The sequence below is a fragment of the Colias philodice genome, chromosome 3 (genome assembly GCF_061535455.1).
Source record: "Colias philodice isolate Cphi_HAF_F1 chromosome 3, ilColPhil1 Martin Lab GWU primary, whole genome shotgun sequence".
In the NCBI taxonomy this organism is placed as follows: Eukaryota; Metazoa; Arthropoda; class Insecta; order Lepidoptera; family Pieridae; genus Colias; species Colias philodice.
The window spans coordinates 5067862-5085891 of record NC_143088.1 but is presented as its reverse complement, the minus strand read 5'-3'; the positions used below and the strand labels follow the sequence as shown (position 1 = coordinate 5085891).

The window sequence follows — 18030 nt, the reverse complement described above, 5'->3', positions numbered from 1 at the left end:
ATTCCATATTTTATATCCCTGTACAGTTTTTGAACAAGAGCCTTCATATATCATTGACGTGCGATGTCACATCGAAAAATGGTTTTCACAAAATTCATCTCGCGCACCACGCTCGGAATGTTCGAGAAACTCTAAAATTAATTAACAAATACCGTACCTATTGTGTTGAGAGAAGACTATTATAAAAAATATATTTTTAAGTAAAAATTTGCCAGTTGCTTCGGGGCAATATTGTTATGTTTTTTAACGTTTTATGCCTATATTTGCTTTTTAAAGCCTTGTTTGTGCGTGGTTAATTGCGATGGCGCGATAGCCTAATGGATTTTAAAATTCCATTTAAGTTCACTAACAACAACACACTATAATATATATGTAGGAAAATTTCATCAAAATTTTTACTATACTAGGTATACCTTATTTTAATAATACTAATAATTTAAAAAGTGTCTTTGTTCGCATGGATATTAATGAACTAACTTTTAGAATAAATAATAATTTTTATTTACCTTGTGCGGTGTACCAAGGGTGTACCCATTCCTAATACTACCATAAAATGAAAAAGATCAAATCTTACAATTTTATCGTTTTACAATGTACCTATTTATTGGTCGACGCTCAACATTAAAACGTTCAGTCTAAGTGCCATGAAGAAGGGGAAAATATAAAATGTTTTATAACTCTCGAAAGACATTATTCCATAATGGTGTAACTGCACTTCGTCTTGCGAAGTACTCTAGTTGGTTCAATGGATTATTCTATTAGGTGCTCACTTACCTGCCAAACGAGGTTAGTACTTCACTTTATAACAAAATGAACAATTTCAGTTCTTTAATACTCCTTCAGTGTTGAATGTCTATCTCTCGAAATTTATTATGGATTGAAGTCGTTACATTCAAGTGGAATTCTATAATTATCTTAAGTTCTCGATTTAGTCGTCGTAAAGAAGAAATAAAGTTTTGAACTTAACGCGGAATGTTTTATCTTAAGAAAAGTAGAACAATATAATGTTGTTGATGGAAAATAAATAAAAATATATTTTATTTTATTCCTTATTTTAAGAAACTTATAAATCTCGGAAATAATACCATTAGAAAAGAGAGGAAAAGCTGTACACGGTAACTAGTAAATGAATGAAGAAGTGGAAAAGCTCATTCAACCGATAAATAATTAATGTATTATTTCTTGTAATTTAAAACAATACATCGGTTCTGGGCTTTTTATTTCTTAATCTGTCCAATGGAACATAAACAAACAATAACAGACACTCTTATGCGAATTGCATAGTAAGAATTGATAACAGTTTTTTAAAAGCATGTCATTACAAAACTTAAAAAAAACTTATAAACAAAGTTAAATCACCTATCTTTTCGTCCGACTGCACACGGTGTCGCGTAATTGGAGCGAAATAAATTTTATCGACTTAAGTAATTTCATTACATCGCCCACTGTTGGTACACAACATTATTGAAATAATTTAATGCTGTTATTATAAACAAAAAGTAATCCAATTTACTACGATAAGCGCTTGTGAATTTAGTAATTTTTGGACAAATATTTTGTCGTACAAATGACGCGGTATTCAAAGTGATTTTTTTCATGTATAAATCACATCTTGTAAGGTCAGGCATTTCCTTTTACAAATTTTATCCAGAAAATATTTAGAACACGTAGTTCGTAGATATTTGTGTATTTAAATGCAACGTTTGAACGTTTAAACTAGACGCTCTTTTAGAAAAAATATAGTGACATTCATAAAAATAGGTTCAACTCAACTATTGCCAATGTTTTTGAAGTCGCACAATTTATGTGCACGTAGGCAAGCTTATTTTATTACATTTTTTACACACGGTTAAAATGTCATACATTGTAGATATTGTAAAATATTATCACTGAACGAGAAGGAAGTCCAAATTAAGAAATCACCTTGTAATCAATAAAAACACGTTTAATTACAATTAAAAATAGAACTATATATTGTAAATGATCCCAGGTTCCGTCTAATGTTCGTTTACCCAATTCTTAGATCATCTTTTGATTGGTTTTCCATTCATGACATAGATTTACAAACAGACTCGAAGTAAACTTTAATTATTATAAACAAGTAATATCACAATATTGATTTGAATTCTGCAGAAAAGAAAGATTCATTATATGTTATGAAAATGTGGTTGATTTTCCATATATAGGTATAACAAAGTTATTTCCTTATTTATGCAGGTTCTATTACGGAAATTACCACAATATTCAATGCCGGCTCGTGGTGAAAATATATCATTAGGTATAATACTTAGTTACAGCACTGGTCAATGGTCATTGTAAGTAATAGGTACACCATGCAATCATTACTTTTATGGTGATATCTATACCCAATATTATAAAGCTGAAGAGTTTGTTTGTTTGAACGCGCTAATCTCTTGAACTACTGCTCCGATTTGAAAAATTATTTCGGTGTTAGATAGCCCATTTATCGAGGAAGGTTATAGGCCATATATCATTACCCTAAGACCAACAGGAGCAAAGCAATGCAGGTGAAACCTCGTGGCACAGCTAGTATATAATACACGTTATTTAAAATATGTATTGGATTAACACATACATTACAAATATACATAGGTATTATAATATCAAGTGCCTACCTTCTACTGCTCGCTCCTTTCAAAAGTCAAATTAATTTCATGTACCTAGCTACAAATAATAATCGTGTATTGAATTTTCCAGAAAACGTTTAAAAATTGAAATGTAAGTATACTGAAAAATGCGTATCACCTTTTTAAGGAAACTTTCAAATGTTATTCGAGAGATTCTATAGTATTATGTGGATACTAACTGTTTCCATTTATCTCTCTATATTCGGGTAATACTTACATGTTATAATAAATATACCTACTTATATTTCTGTCGAGTAACACCCAAATTCTTCCAAACAACTAACGAGCCCATTACGACGCTATTGTTATTAGATCAATTAGTTCATATTATATTTACCAAGAAAATGTTTTTGTACATACGAAAACGTTTTTAGCCACTCTTCCTCCTCACTCTTACTTATTAAAAAAAACGGAATGTTAAATAATAAAGTGGAAGTGCTAATTGTATAATCTTAAATTATAATTTCACGTATAAATTACACATAAAAATGGCAACCATAATAGCACGCATAAATTAGAAGCGAAATCCAATTCTAGGAAATCTATTGTAATTGAAGTTCATCGAAACTTGCGTTGTTAATGTTAATTTAAGAAATCGAGAAGTACTCATCGTTATGATAAAGGCCGATCGACTCTTAATATTTATGTCCTTTAGTCACGGCACGTTCAATGGAGAATCGTGTTAGAGCGTATACGCACTATGCGGGTAACCGCATTGCGGGTAGCCGTCCGGCTGACCGCAAGCACAATTATGTACGTAATATTCATTTCTATGCGCACTGCGATGCGGCTACCGCAGACCGCACAGTGCGCATAGAAATGAATATTACGTACATAATTGTGCTTGCGGTCAGCCGGACGGCTACCCGCAATGCGGCTACCCGCATAGTGCGTATACGCTCTTAGATACAACTTTACAATGTGTCAAATAGACCTTCGATAAGTCATTAGTTAGATACCTTGGAAACGGTAATGACCTATATGAACACTGGATATTGCCTAATAAATATTATTAGTGTAAATTGTTTTTATAGTTTACATTTTCGTTACGGCATCGAAGGTCTGTTCCGGTGCCAGTTACATACTGAATTTTTCACAGATAATAAAAGATAATCAGACATTTCGTTAATTCCATTACATAAAACGTCTAGGAAATCGGAAATATTTTCTTTCAAAAAGCATTTCCTATCGGTAAAAATATCAGAATATTTTTCCTATTTTCAACATAAAATAAAATACATATATTTTTTTTGTATAAAATACAGTGGCATTCATAAAACGACGCGTATGCTAGGATCGTAAGATTTCCTTAGACTCGGAATGTGAAAAGCAGATATAGGACAAGGTATTTTTGACACACTTGAACATAAAAAGATTATATATGCATTTCTAGACGTCGCATTTGATGAATAAAATAAGAAAACCTAGATTCTTTTACTTTCTAGAACCTAATTGAAAAGAGTACATATTATGCAGAATTCGTTTAATTTGTTTTAAAGGACCTTTACTGGTTACAGTTCATTAACTATCAGTATTTATAGAAATAAGTTACTGGATGTTTGGAAATTGCGATATTTTTTATATTGTTTATTATAGGTCCTCTGTTAAAATCGTGGATCCTGATTTTCAATAAGCGATGTAGAGTCGATTTATGTAGAGAATTTATTTAAATTAGAACAAAATATAGAAAGACTTTGAGATTGTTCGAAATTAAGAAAAAAACACAATAAACAAAATCTATGTATACATATCCAACCTAAAATATATTATAGCATACATTTATTGGCATAATATAGAACGCTAACCGATATCACAATTATTCAATAATCCCGCTGATGGCGACGTTGTTTTAATCGCATTAGTTAGTATTAATTAATATATTCATGCGAAAATGTACATCTGACATTAATTAGGCATACATCGGTATTACACTAATCAATAACGTTGCGACCACTAAAACACAAACTAGGTATAGGTACGACAGGTTGAACTGGAAATACGCGTACAATCAGGGCAATTATTTTATAAATTACTTTGTTCATTTTTATAACCAGAAATAGATAGAAATAAAAATTACGTTTAATTACTAATTTAGAATAGTTTCGTCATATTGAGCGAGGAACGTACGAAATTGGAACTAAATACTTATTGCTTTAAGGAACGTGATTCCGAATAGTACATGGACGAAATAAGGTAGTAAATTGATTTTATATTTCCTCCTTCTTTAATCTCATATATTATTCGACATAAAACAATACCAACTCACCAAACTCATAAACTTTGTTATTCTTGCCAATCTAATTTTGTAAACAATCTGATTGTGAGCGTTTTCTTTTAAACGTGAGCTAGGTTCGGGCTTATATGGTTACCTAGATATAGAAAAGTATGTACGTTTTAGTAGTACATACGTTTCTTAAATTAAGATGCAATAAAAAAATTTCAAATGATCAGATTTTCGTTCGTATACTGTACAGTACCGTTCTTTACTATACTTTTTATAACTTTCAGGGTTTTGTCGAAAAGATATATACTTCCACTATGTGTAGGTAGGTATGTAAACATCAATAGATGAAAAACTCCAGTAGAAAAAAATCAATATTAGAACGGAAACACATACTAACCAATATAGCATATCGCGATTAGTCACGCTACATTTACACCTCGTAATAGAAAATTCATTGAATATTAATTATTCCAAGATTTTCCTTCGCCTGTTGGCTAAATAGAAATTTAAGCATCCAGCCGCGAGAAAAATCGTTACAAATGACTTATTTCGAACCCAAAATATCTACTTCAATTGACAATTGCAAAATATCGGAAACAATGATAAATGTTCTTGTGTGTTTAACTGAGAAATACGTTGTAACAATCAATTACGAAATTCAACCATTATTTATTTCATGCCGGCCGTTCTTTTCACGTTACAATCAACACAATACGCGATTATTTCGAGGTAGGTTTTAATGGACAAAAATTGAATATTAATAGGTATGACGAAAATGCATAGACGCAGGCAGTAGGCACACATGACAATACGCTGGCCGTGAGAATGTTTCATAACCCACACAATGGGGCCAATTTGAATCTGCTTGAGACACGCTCAGGTGGTATTTGCATGCAAATTAAGCCTCTCATTGAGTAATGGTCACTGTGAGCAATTAACAATTAAGCCTGTTTAATTACTTTTCTTACTAAATAACAAATAACTTTTTAGGGTTCCGTAGCCAAAATGGCAAAAACGGAACCCTTATAGTTTCGTCATGTCCGTCTGTCCGTCTGTCCGTCTGTCCGTCTGTCACAGCCGATTTACTCGGAAACTATAAGTACTACAGTGATGAAATTTGATGGGAATATGTGTTGTATGAACCGCTACAAAAATATGACACTAAATAGTAAAAAAAAGAATTGGGGGTGGGGCCCCCCATACATGTAACTGAGGGATGAAATTTTTTTTTTCGATGTACATACCCGTGTGGGGTATCAATGGAAAGGTCTTTTAAAATGATATAAAGTTTTCTAAAAAACATTTTTCTTAAAGTGAACGGTTTTTGAGATATCAGCTCTCAAAGTCGTAAAAAGTATGTCCCCCCCCCTCTATTTTTATAACTACGGGGTATAAAATTCTAAAAAAAATAGAGGTGATGCATGCTAATTAACTCTTTCAACGATTTTTGGTTTGATCAAAGTATCTCTTATAGTTTTTGAGATAGGTTGATTTAACTGTAATTTATTATATTTGCTGCTACGGAACCCTTTGTGCGCGAGCCCGACTCGCACTTGGCCGGTTTTTTTACGAATTAGTTTTTGATTCTCCTGTGTAAATTATTAAGTCGTAATAAATTTTCTTGACTCTGTCCAGTCATCTACTTGGAAGTTTTCCGGGAAAACAACATTGTTTTACGAAAATTATAAAAATTTAAGCTATTTCATCTTTAAATTAATCAGAAACTATTTTAAATTTAAAATTAAAAACTGTCTTTACATTAAACGTTAGAACAATAGTCGATTTCAATTTCGACAGATTTCGACAGCTGACGTTCTCATAGTCTGAAACTGCCAAAAGTAGCTGAACAGTATTAAATTCGGAATCTAATACTATCAAATCGGTCCTAGTGCTGACTCTATATAGATAATATCAGTTTGCTCATTTCTAGAATCAATTTTTTATCATCAAATACTTTGGTATTGATGCCTATTGTTTTAAGCCAAACATACGAAACGAAGTTTCTTAACTATATTATGTCGATATTTACGATCATTCAGAAGAACGATTTGGTTGTTTATCGAGTTCACTGTTCGCATGATATTTGCGTTTATTTACTTTGCCCAAATAACTTTCAAAGTTATTCTATATTTTAAATAAAGAACCGATTACGTGAGTAATTATAAAACTGTTCTGAGATTCTTACCAACAATATTCTTTAGTTCTTACAAAATTAATTTTATTAAAAACAAACAATATTTTTCTTTTGTCATTCAATATTTTAGATAAGGATGTTTAGTATTAACATAATGGTATAAATTTTACGTAGTCACGTTGTATTTAATTAATAATACTCGTTCCCTTGTATGTGTATGCCTTGTTATATTAACAGGGAAGGGGCTCTATTGTAATGTTAGCTGGACATTTTCACATTAGTATTTAATGAATTTAAATGAAAACGGTTTTGATACAATACGTCAGTGTTTTGAAAGGTCTGAAACGCACCCATGTTAAAATAGCCTATGGATTTTCTGCGATTCTTTTGGTTTGTTTTATAAGGCATTCGTATATTTATTTATGAATCACATCACTGTAGAGAATTTTTATAAAATAAAACGTTTCAAAATAACCATGTAAAGAATGAGATATAACGATTTATTTCAGCTGCGTTTATAAATACAGCCATATTAATATTTGTAAAACATAAAGCGGATGCTCTACTAGGTCAATAAGACACTAATATATAAAGATAATCATCATTATTAATAAGATTATATTATTTTTTAATGTTATTACAGTTATCTAACATGCCCTTGGTTAATTTACAAGGCGTAATAATTCGTTAAAATTATAAAAAATAAATAATTAAACACAATTATATAAAAACATATGCAAAGGCTAAAAATTGTTTAATGATATGCAAACTGTTTATCACTTAACCGTGATGTGAGCAAACATAATAGAACAACAGCCGCATAGTAAAAAGTCTAAAAACAAAATTCTTAAGCATCTGTGAAGATAAGCGCATTGTTAGAGATAATGGGCTTCACGCTTTTCTTCCCAACAGAGTAAAAAGCTTCACTTTTCCTCATTTCAAGGTTAATTGAAGTAAAAACGATCTCTAATGTACTGAAGCAAAAGGCAGGAAAAATAACAATTCATTAATGTTCAACGACACGGCAACGACCCTTTATAAAGTTTAATATATCATCTGCTATGAAAGAGAGTTCTTTGTTTCCTTAAATACTCGTCATTTTGGGTTAAAATCAATTTATTTAGTAATTATGTTTACAAGTATACCTATAACACTACTGCATTCATTAACAAAATAATGTTTAATGTTGTGTTTTGTATTACGTTGTAATAAACTAGTATCGAAATCATGTTATGTTAATTTGATAATAAAATTATTATTTTAAAATCAGCCACTCCTCGTTTGACATCAATATTAATGTGATAAGTATACAATTTGGTAGTAAAAAAGTAAATTCAATGTTTTAAATTCAGATGCTTTATGGTACATAACCCGTTTAGGTTGATTATGTCATTTATGGCATTGAAGCAGTTAAGTAGAAAGAGTCAATATTTTATATAGATAATTTATACAAGATTTATACCTTATTAAACGTATTTATTCCACATTCTTATGGATTCTGCAATACGCCTTACTTTAGTGGATTTTAGCCAGCCAAGGATTTTAACTAATTTATCATTCAATATAATATTATCTTGATAAATAAACATTAATAATATAATTTTCCTACTATGAAAAAGCTTCGTCATAAACCTTTGTACAAATAACCTTAGATAAACCCATATGCCAGAAGTGCAAAAGTGCGTAGCATTACCTAATAGTGAAGTCAACCGTGGATTTGATACGGCGTAATCTTTAGCATATGGCTTGCATAGATACCTGTTTGCAAGCAATATCGTTTGTATTGGCGAGAAACTGTTCGACGAGCCGGAACGCACCGCTTTCTCAAACTGAATGCCGCCGGCTGTAGGTCCGATAGACACGGGCGACAATAGTCGTTCCGGTGGCCTAGTGAGTAGCCGAAAAGAATATTAGGAATAAAGGTATGATATAATAAATAATTTATTCTTAGTGTCAGTATAAAATGGAGCTTAACATTGAGTATCTTTTCTTATAAAAGGTCATATTCAAAATATACATATTTTTTTTGACGTGACAACGTTTTATAATTCGATAGAGCCGCACGCACGAAAAAACATGACTCATGCGGCGTTACGTCGCTCTGAGGCGTTCCGTGTAAGGCTTGAAGTGCGAGCGAGAGCGCGGAACGAACGACAAAGAAGCACAATCGGACGTTGCCACGTTCAATTACTAACGTCAGTAAACCGACTTTACGGACAACCAATTTTTTACGCCTCATAAGCGAAGCGTTGAGGTGGGTACTACTGTCACTTCGCGCAAAACATCTGATTTTTCAAACTTAAAATGTCTTTATGTATCATACATTGCACTTGTAAGATAATACATACACACACATATTAAGAAAAAACACTATTTTTAACGTTCATGATATTATTGATGTATTTTGTTATTTAAACTAGTTAAAAAACAGTTTAAAAAAGTTCTGTCTTGGACGTCCGTGTGTCTGTATGTGCGGATCCTTTTTCTTGTTAACACGATAGCGACCGAAATACTTTACTAATCGAGTCTTTTTTTTTCTCTTACGCTTGAGTATGCTCAGGAATAGAACCCTTTCATTTTTCAGGGTCTGATTCGATGTGGTTTAATTGTTATTAAATAAACAAAAATAATAATTAATAAATATTTATTAAAAAAAAATTATGAGGCGTGCACTTTTGGATTTTCCAAATTATTTTTTATTTTCAATTGTTTTCTAAGGTTGACCGCCTCTGTAAATAATTTTATTAATTCTACTGCTATTGAATACGGCCTCCGATATACGTATTTAGACCCTAGTTATTATTATAGTTAGTGTATTAAGAAACCAATGTTTATCAATGAAAATTGAAATGATCGAGTGTTGGTTAAATCGGCCGTTTATGTATGGCCTATAGCTGATTCACGTCACGAATTCACGATACTACGTGCGCTATGCGTATGTAGGCCAAATTGTTAGTTTTTTTATGTTTCTATGCTTTATGTTTATTTAAAGATTACTTACCATATTTAAAAAAGAAGAGAAAAAATTTGTATATTTTTATTATGAAATGTAAAAGAAAACTTTTTTGCCCGTAAATGTGATTAATCCATTTCTGTAAAAATCTTTTCTTATTATATTAGAAAATTATTTAATGGAATTCTATTATTAGATTATTCCAAAAATAAAGTGTTCTATTTTAATAATATTTATCTTTTACTAGGCAAAGTATTTGTGATGAAAACAGTTCGGTATATTTTCCCTTGGACAAATTGTTGAGGCTGAAAATACAAATCAAACATAGATAGAGCGCCAAATGAACGCTCCAGTTATTTTCTTTCGTGATTGTTTTCTCTATATTGAACAAATACGACAATTTTTGTATTTTATTTATTAGATATTATTTGGATGGGGATACAGAAGAGACTTTACACACTTCTTAGAAGCGTATGACAATAAATGATTATTACCGATGGTTTCGTCAATATTGAAATCAATATTTAGTTATGTATCAAATAATATCTATATACAGTTGCAATGCCCACTTCTTAGTTTTAATTAAATTCAAGAGTAATAAAGATCACCAAGAGTTATTGAAAAAATAAAATGAGTTCACGATAATTTATTGTACACTGGTTTCCCAGTTCTATAACTCACAGTGAATAAATCTGCGAAAATGAAACAAGGCTGTATCATTAATATTAAACCGGGAATCAAGAACGTTTGTCTTTCTGTATAAATCGAATCCTTTATTTTCTCTATCCACTCGAAACCTCAATATTCGACTATTCACAAATTGCTATTGCACGCCTCATAAGCGAAGCGTTGAGGTGGGTACTACTGTCACTTCGCGCAAAACATCTGATTTTTCAAACTTAAAATGTCTTTATGTATCATACATTGCACTTGTAAGATAAAACATACACACACATATTAAGAAAAAACACTATTTTTAACGTTCATGATATTTTTGATGTCATTTTTGTTATTTAAACTAGTTAAAAAACAGTTTAAAAAAGTTCTGTCTTGGACGTCCGTGTGTCTGTATGTGCGGATCCTTTTTCTTGTTAACACGATAGCGACCAAAATACTTTACTAATCGAGTCTTTTTTTTTCTCTTACGCTTGAGTATGCTCAGGAATAGAACCCTTTCATTTTTCAGGGTCTGATTCGATGTGGTTTAATTGTTATTAAATAAACAAAAATAATAATTAATAAATATTTATTTAAAAAAAAATTATGAGGCGTGCACTTTTGGATTTTCCAAATTATTTTTACATTTGCGAGCAGTTTTTTTCTCGTACAATATCGAAAAATAAGATATCTTTCGCGACACGGATAAATTGCTCGATAAATCGTGGAAAAAGCTATATTTTCTCGCACAGCGCGTAGTCTTTGCTTTTTTATGTATCGTGATTTATAAAGAAATATGACAGCAAATAATTCTTATCAGATACAAATGGGTTCCATATTTATATCCTGCAGATAATCCTGATGTTTTGAAAATAATGAAGTTGTCTTTTATATAATTTAGATATGAAAATTGTTGTTATAAAGTTTATATAAAGATTACTTTGAACTTTTTCTTTTATTCCAAATTTACTATCGAAGAAATTTTGATAAAATGTAGGTGAAAACGATACCGGTGTTTATGAAGGTACTCTATCACATCACCAGCTGGCCTGAAGTTAACGTTATATAAATTTGGTCGACGACATAAAAGCGGTTTTTAAATATATTTAAAATTTATATTTGATATCTATGGATAAAAAGTTTTTGGTGTAAACAACATGGTACAATTTTCAATTTTAATAAAATACGGACGGATTTATTAAAAGGTACTCCACAGATCAAATTGTTGTATGAAATCAATTTACCAATAGGTATTCAGCTTTTATTGTATTTTGTTGGTTTAACCTGTATTGTGCAAGTACGTGTTTGACAAACACGAAACAGCTATACAACCTCTCATTTAAGTTGCTCACCAATATCACGTGGCTCCCGAGTTAGGAAGTTCCTTAGAAGTTAAGAGCACCTGACACCTTTACTCGTTATGTGATACAAGTCGGCTGCACCTAATTTTGGATTGATACGGATTCGATATTTAGGTGGGACGGGCAATTCTACTTATCTTAAATGAAATTTGTTCCAATAAAACCTTTTCGGAATAGGACGGAGAGCAATCTTGTCGGAACAAGCTGTCGATTGATTTTATAGATTTTATTACTCTCTGATATTAATATTTAATGTTCACTCCGAAATAAACCTTCAGACTCGTTAACATTCGTTCATTAAATCAGAACGTCTCGTAATTAAAAATTTAAATTTTCTCGAGAAAAACATTTTTCTGTACAAATTAATGCACCAGGTTGCCTCTGTAGCGCCCGTAAATAAATTACAATTGACACGTTTTCATTACAGCCAGCCCGCTAATTGGCCGACCAAGCAAAATTTGTTGCAGATTTCCATATTTAATAAAAGGTTTACTTTGTTTCAGATGTGACGTCATGTTGCCACCCTAACGAATGTGCCAAGTCCGTGCCAAAATGGCTTCGACCGAAAATCGAAAGTGTCTATCGAATTTTTAATTAGATATTTTATTGACTTTGAGAACGTATCAATGTTACGGTGAAAATAAATTAAATACAATGGGGAGACGACGCTGGAGACTAGCGATAATCGCTGCGCTCCTGATCTTCATTGTAAGAGACGCACAATGTCAAGGTAAGGGTAAATTGTTTATTTTATAACCAAACTGTTTGCATTTATTAACATTTGAATCAAGTGTATCGGCATTGAATTCGGGTAAAGATACATTACACGTCTGTTGTTACTTGTTTTAATGATTAATTTTCTCAGGAAAGTTACCAATCTTTTCTGTATACGTGTCAAAGCTTCTACCGAAAAAAAATGTTAACGCTCACACGTGTAACCCATTGAAAAAGAAGAAGGCGGCGGGGTGTATGTCATAATATATTCATATTATAACTTGATCACCTATTTACTGAAGAAAAATATAATACAAATGTCCCAGCAAACATGATAGGAAGCAAATTACTCAAATTACTCAACTTTGATTTGTGAATTATAAATTGCACACTTATCATACACACATTAGAAATAAAGTTATTAGTAAATTAAATTAAATTGAATATAAATAACAAAATAGTTTCCAGATCAAAATGTTTCCTTTATAATCCTTTATAATTAAAAAAAAATAATAATTATAATCATTGCAAACCGCTTTCAAGATTTTTATTTATTCTTAAGAGCCTATCTTAAAATAAATTTCAAAAAGGTAGAATTCCAGGATATTTTCAATAAAATAAAAAAGCTCGAGCGCCAAGTGTGGGTGGTGCCTATCGCCCACGTGTGCCGCCTAACTGGCTCCATTTATTATTCAAAAGCCAACTTACGAACAGCGACCGCTTGTGATCGCTTCGTAAAATTAAGCCCTATTCATACACGGCGTGCAAATGCCTGTACTATTCAAAATAGATCTGTGATGTATGACGCAATTAGTGTAGTGTTGAGCCTTGTTATGTTAAAGGGAATTGGTATCGATTGTCGTGTAACAAATTCCTACAACTTAAAGATGTATTACTTGAGGGAATGATCACCTGAAGTGATTGAATTGTTTCCATAATTAAATCGAAGTGTACATTTAGGGTTTGAAAAGACAAATCGAGCATAAAATGAAATATATTCAGATTTTGTCACATACTTTTTGTACGTTTTCGAATAAGAAATAATCATTCAAAAATTATCAATACGCCCTGTAAATATAATTATTATTGTGGGAGTGCTTGCTAATCACGAAACAAGTGAACGTCCAAGCAATTAGCACAATTAGCATTTTTTAATTCATAGCAAGTTCGGTAGTAGGCTTAAATGGGCTGAACGACTACTTTTTTAAATCTATACGAAGAGAAAGATATTTAAAAAATCATGAAAACAATTTTATATTATTAGATCTTATTTTATTTTATAAACTATACTAAAATAATTGACTTTTGTTAAAATAGATTATACTTTTCCCATATTTTATATTGTGTTTTTATAAGATACAAAACATTACTTTGCATTTGCATGACACACGACGTATATACGACAAAGGCATGTTATAGTAATGCTTTTATTATAAAATATGTTCATCCAGTTGAGCTCTTGTAGCAATGCAAGCTACGCTATCAATGCTTTCAAATTGTTAATCAGACGTCACCAGTAACACCATATATTAATACTCAGTTATTTTCGTAAAATAAAGATACATAATTTCCATCAATCCCAATTTTATTATCACACTAGCGGTCCGCCCCGGCTTCGCCCGTGGTACATGTTTACGTTTTCTCTACATAAGAACCATCCTCGTACTTCAAGGAATATAATAAAAAAAGAATTATCGAAATCGGTTCAGCCGTTCTCGAGTTATGCGCTTACCAACACATTTTGCGATTCATTTTAAATATATAAAGAAAAATAAAATAAAAAACTACTTGTAAAAAATAAATGACATATAAACTCATACTTTTTACGCAACTTTACAATGCCGTTCCCACGAAAATATTAATACGTACGTACTCTCTATATACAAATCAATTAGAGTTGCTTTACGTACGAGTCTATCAAACCAAATGTTATATCACGTTACATCATGCATTTTTGTATGTGAAAGTTTATTAACATGTTCTGCGTCAATCACGGTAAATATTTGGCACACATTGACCACAAATTAAATAAGTTATTCAAGTGTTACGCTTTGTGTAAATAACACCGAAAGGAACAGCTAGTCTATGATAATTTTCTCACGACAAATGCCTTGATATTTTTCATAAGTAAATACATTTTAGTAAATCCATAGTCAGCTTAGCTCGCAGTGTTACATTGCCTTGTAAAAGTTACAAGTTTATTCTAACCTGACTACATAGAGAGTGTCAGCATAAAGTACCTACGAAATGGATAGTTTTCGACTTTATTTATGAATATTGCATTCGAAGCAGGTTTAGTTTTATTTTATTTGAAAAATCATTTCTCTTGTAGATAAGATAATAACACAAAAAATTCAAATACATATACTTAAAAGTTTATAAATAAGCGTTTATTGGATTTGGGGCATGGATTATGATTTTGAGCTTCTATCCTCTTTACTTATCGTATGAAGGATGATATCATATTTACAATATCGTCAGTTTAATATGGGTAATGAAGATTGGTTTTTCGTCAATTAATTAACTTAAAAACGCAATTTTGTAGTATTTCTTCCAAAATAAGGCCGACAAAATTTGTATATATGTCGTACTTGTACACATATTTATACTGAAACTTGTAAAACATATAGGTAATTTTCTTCCACGTTACGTAATAGGTACTTTCCTTTACAGAGAGAGAAATGTGACGATACATGCTCAGTCTTTTGATTGCTGACTACTTATTGATCATTATAATTATCATACCAACGTTATTATCGAAATCCGAATTTCTTTTTTGCAATAATAGAACACAACATTAATTTATTACAGTTACACAAAATAAGGTAAATCTATATTAAATTTCGTACAAAACGGAATAGAAATTTAAATCACAGAAGCTTCAGGTACCGTTCCATAAGTCCATGTGAACTATGAGTCGTAGTGTTCCCAAACATTTGCGGAGGTGTGTACGTGAGGCGCCTCCCTAATTGGGGATGAACGGGGATCATGTACCGACCTAGAAGCTGAACATTAAATAAAAACGTCCAAATATTATATAACTTCAACATCTGAGTACTTACATAGTTAGTTTGAATTTTGCTTACCTGTATAGTGTATATGTTACGCTTTCACAACGAATTTGTCAATCAATTATTTACATTGATTATTTCCCTTAACTATTAGAAAGATTCGGTCTGTAATATAACTCTCACAAATATAATTTATAGTAATTGATTCTAATTTACTTTAGTTTTAACATGTAAAGGTAACTAAAATGTCTCTTAGAATTTATACCGCAATTTTATGAGATACAAGCATGAAAACGAAATATGAAATTATAATCGAGATATATGCTAAAAGCTCATTAGGAAAAACTTCATTATACCGTTTGCCGTTACCACACCCTGCATAATATAAACCCCTTTTGGGTCCCAACAAACATCACGTGCAAGCTCGCCCCTCGTAACATCTGCTTAATTACCTCTGATTTACGATCTGCTACCAATTAATAATTCTTATTAAGATATTTTAACCAGAAACTCCGCAAACAATTAACTACCAATTTTTTAATCGTTCGTAAAAACGCTGCTCATAAAATTGTTATTAATTTTCCTTTTTTCTTGACTGTATACAATTTCATTTTCATAGAAAAAGCTCTGAAAATTCCCGTATGAAAATGATAAAGAATGTGTCATATAGCCTAATAGATTAAAGATGTATCTAATATTAAATGTAATAATTTAAATCGGATCATTTGATATATTTTTTCATGACATTCCTCTGCAAGTTGCAACTGAAGAAGAGCTATCAAATCCAAATAGATTTTTTTTTCAATCATTTATTTCTGGGCTTTTGAACGAATGTTCATGGCAGCCCCATTGCAACAATCAACTTACAAACTAAACACAAATTATTTAACATAAAAAAGAGAAGGTATTATACTACTGGTACTATAGGTTGCAAGAAAAGCTCCCACCATGCCATACACCAACCCTGCCTCCTCGGATCCAAATAGTTTGAAAAGTCAAAGTCTCGAATCCAATTCTTTTAACTATAAATGAGACCAGCCCTATTTCATTTTCTATCATCTTTAATAAATAATCTATTGAAAGATTGATCAAACATCTATTCAATGTTTCTTATCACGAAAACAATTGTCGAACAAAACAAAATAGATTAAATATGAACAAAGAAATTCTTAGCCCTGGACATCCACAACATCAAACAACTCTATTATATGTGACAGTTTGACATCCAATGAGGATACTGAACTTTTCCCGGGGGAAATTTAACTGTGTTGAAGACTCAAAATATACTGCAATAGGTCAAATATGTTGTGTATTTCTTCGTTTATATGTTTTGTGTTATGGGACCTGTCAATTTAGGGTATTGGAATTCTTTGTGTACTTTTGATTAAATAAAATGAAAATGTTGGTGTTGTGTCTATGGCTATGTCTCATCACTATCATTTTTTTAAGTAGGGACGAGATTTTTAATAAAATAAACGATACCAAATATTTTAACAACAAACAATATTTTTTATAGTTGTATATAGATATAACACTAATTAAAGCAAGTCATTGTTAACTAATCTATGCGGTCCATTTCCCACTGTCATATCGATGTTAAATAAAGTTCCTTGAGAAATTACCAAAATAAAACAGTTTCAGAAGATGCCCGCTTCGATTGTTGTAAATTGACCTATTTTTCTTCTTTATCGAAAAAGATAATATTATGATGGCGTTCTAAATAACTAAACAAAATGTTTTCCTATCACCAAAAATCGGTCAATAATTATAAGTCGAGCTCTTTTTCGCAAAGAAATCTTATATATAAAAATGAATCGCAAAATGTGTTGGTAAGCGCATAACTCGAGAACGGCTGAACCGATTTCGATAATTCTTTTTTTATTATATTCCTTGAAGTACGAGGATGGTTCTTATGTAGAGAAAACGTAAATATTATGTACCACGGGCGAAGCCGGGGCGGACCGCTAGTACAATTATATTTCTTAAGATACACGTAACACAAGTATTACACATTTAGAAACTTATAAGTAACTTATAATAAATAATAATAAAACAATAATTTATACGTTGAATTTATACGTTGTAGAAAATCCAAGCATAATTACAAAGTGTAATATTTCAAAACCTAATTTTCTGTGAAATTGTATTGTAATCAACAAACAAATATAGTAATCAAAGTGAAACCAAATTTGCGGAACAATTAGATATATCCCTTGAGATTTACTCGAGATAATCCGCAAGCGTTAAACTCAGGCTATCAATTAATTAGAACGAAATCCACAGAATAAACTAAACACAAACATATTTTGATATAATCATATTAATATT

At 31.2% G+C, this 18030-nt stretch overlaps 1 protein-coding gene across 1 annotated transcript in view; it reads left to right on the top strand.

Annotated features, from left to right (window-relative positions):
- Nucleotides 1-18030, top strand: part of LOC149489603 (uncharacterized) — a 46029-nt gene that overhangs the window by 20699 nt on the left and 7300 nt on the right. Inside the window, exon 2 of the mRNA XM_089714300.1 lies at nucleotides 12481-12707. Within this exon, the coding sequence (XP_089570426.1) occupies nucleotides 12632-12707 (76 nt within the window). The 5' untranslated portion in view covers nucleotides 12481-12631. The remainder of the gene's footprint in view (nucleotides 1-12480; nucleotides 12708-18030) is intronic.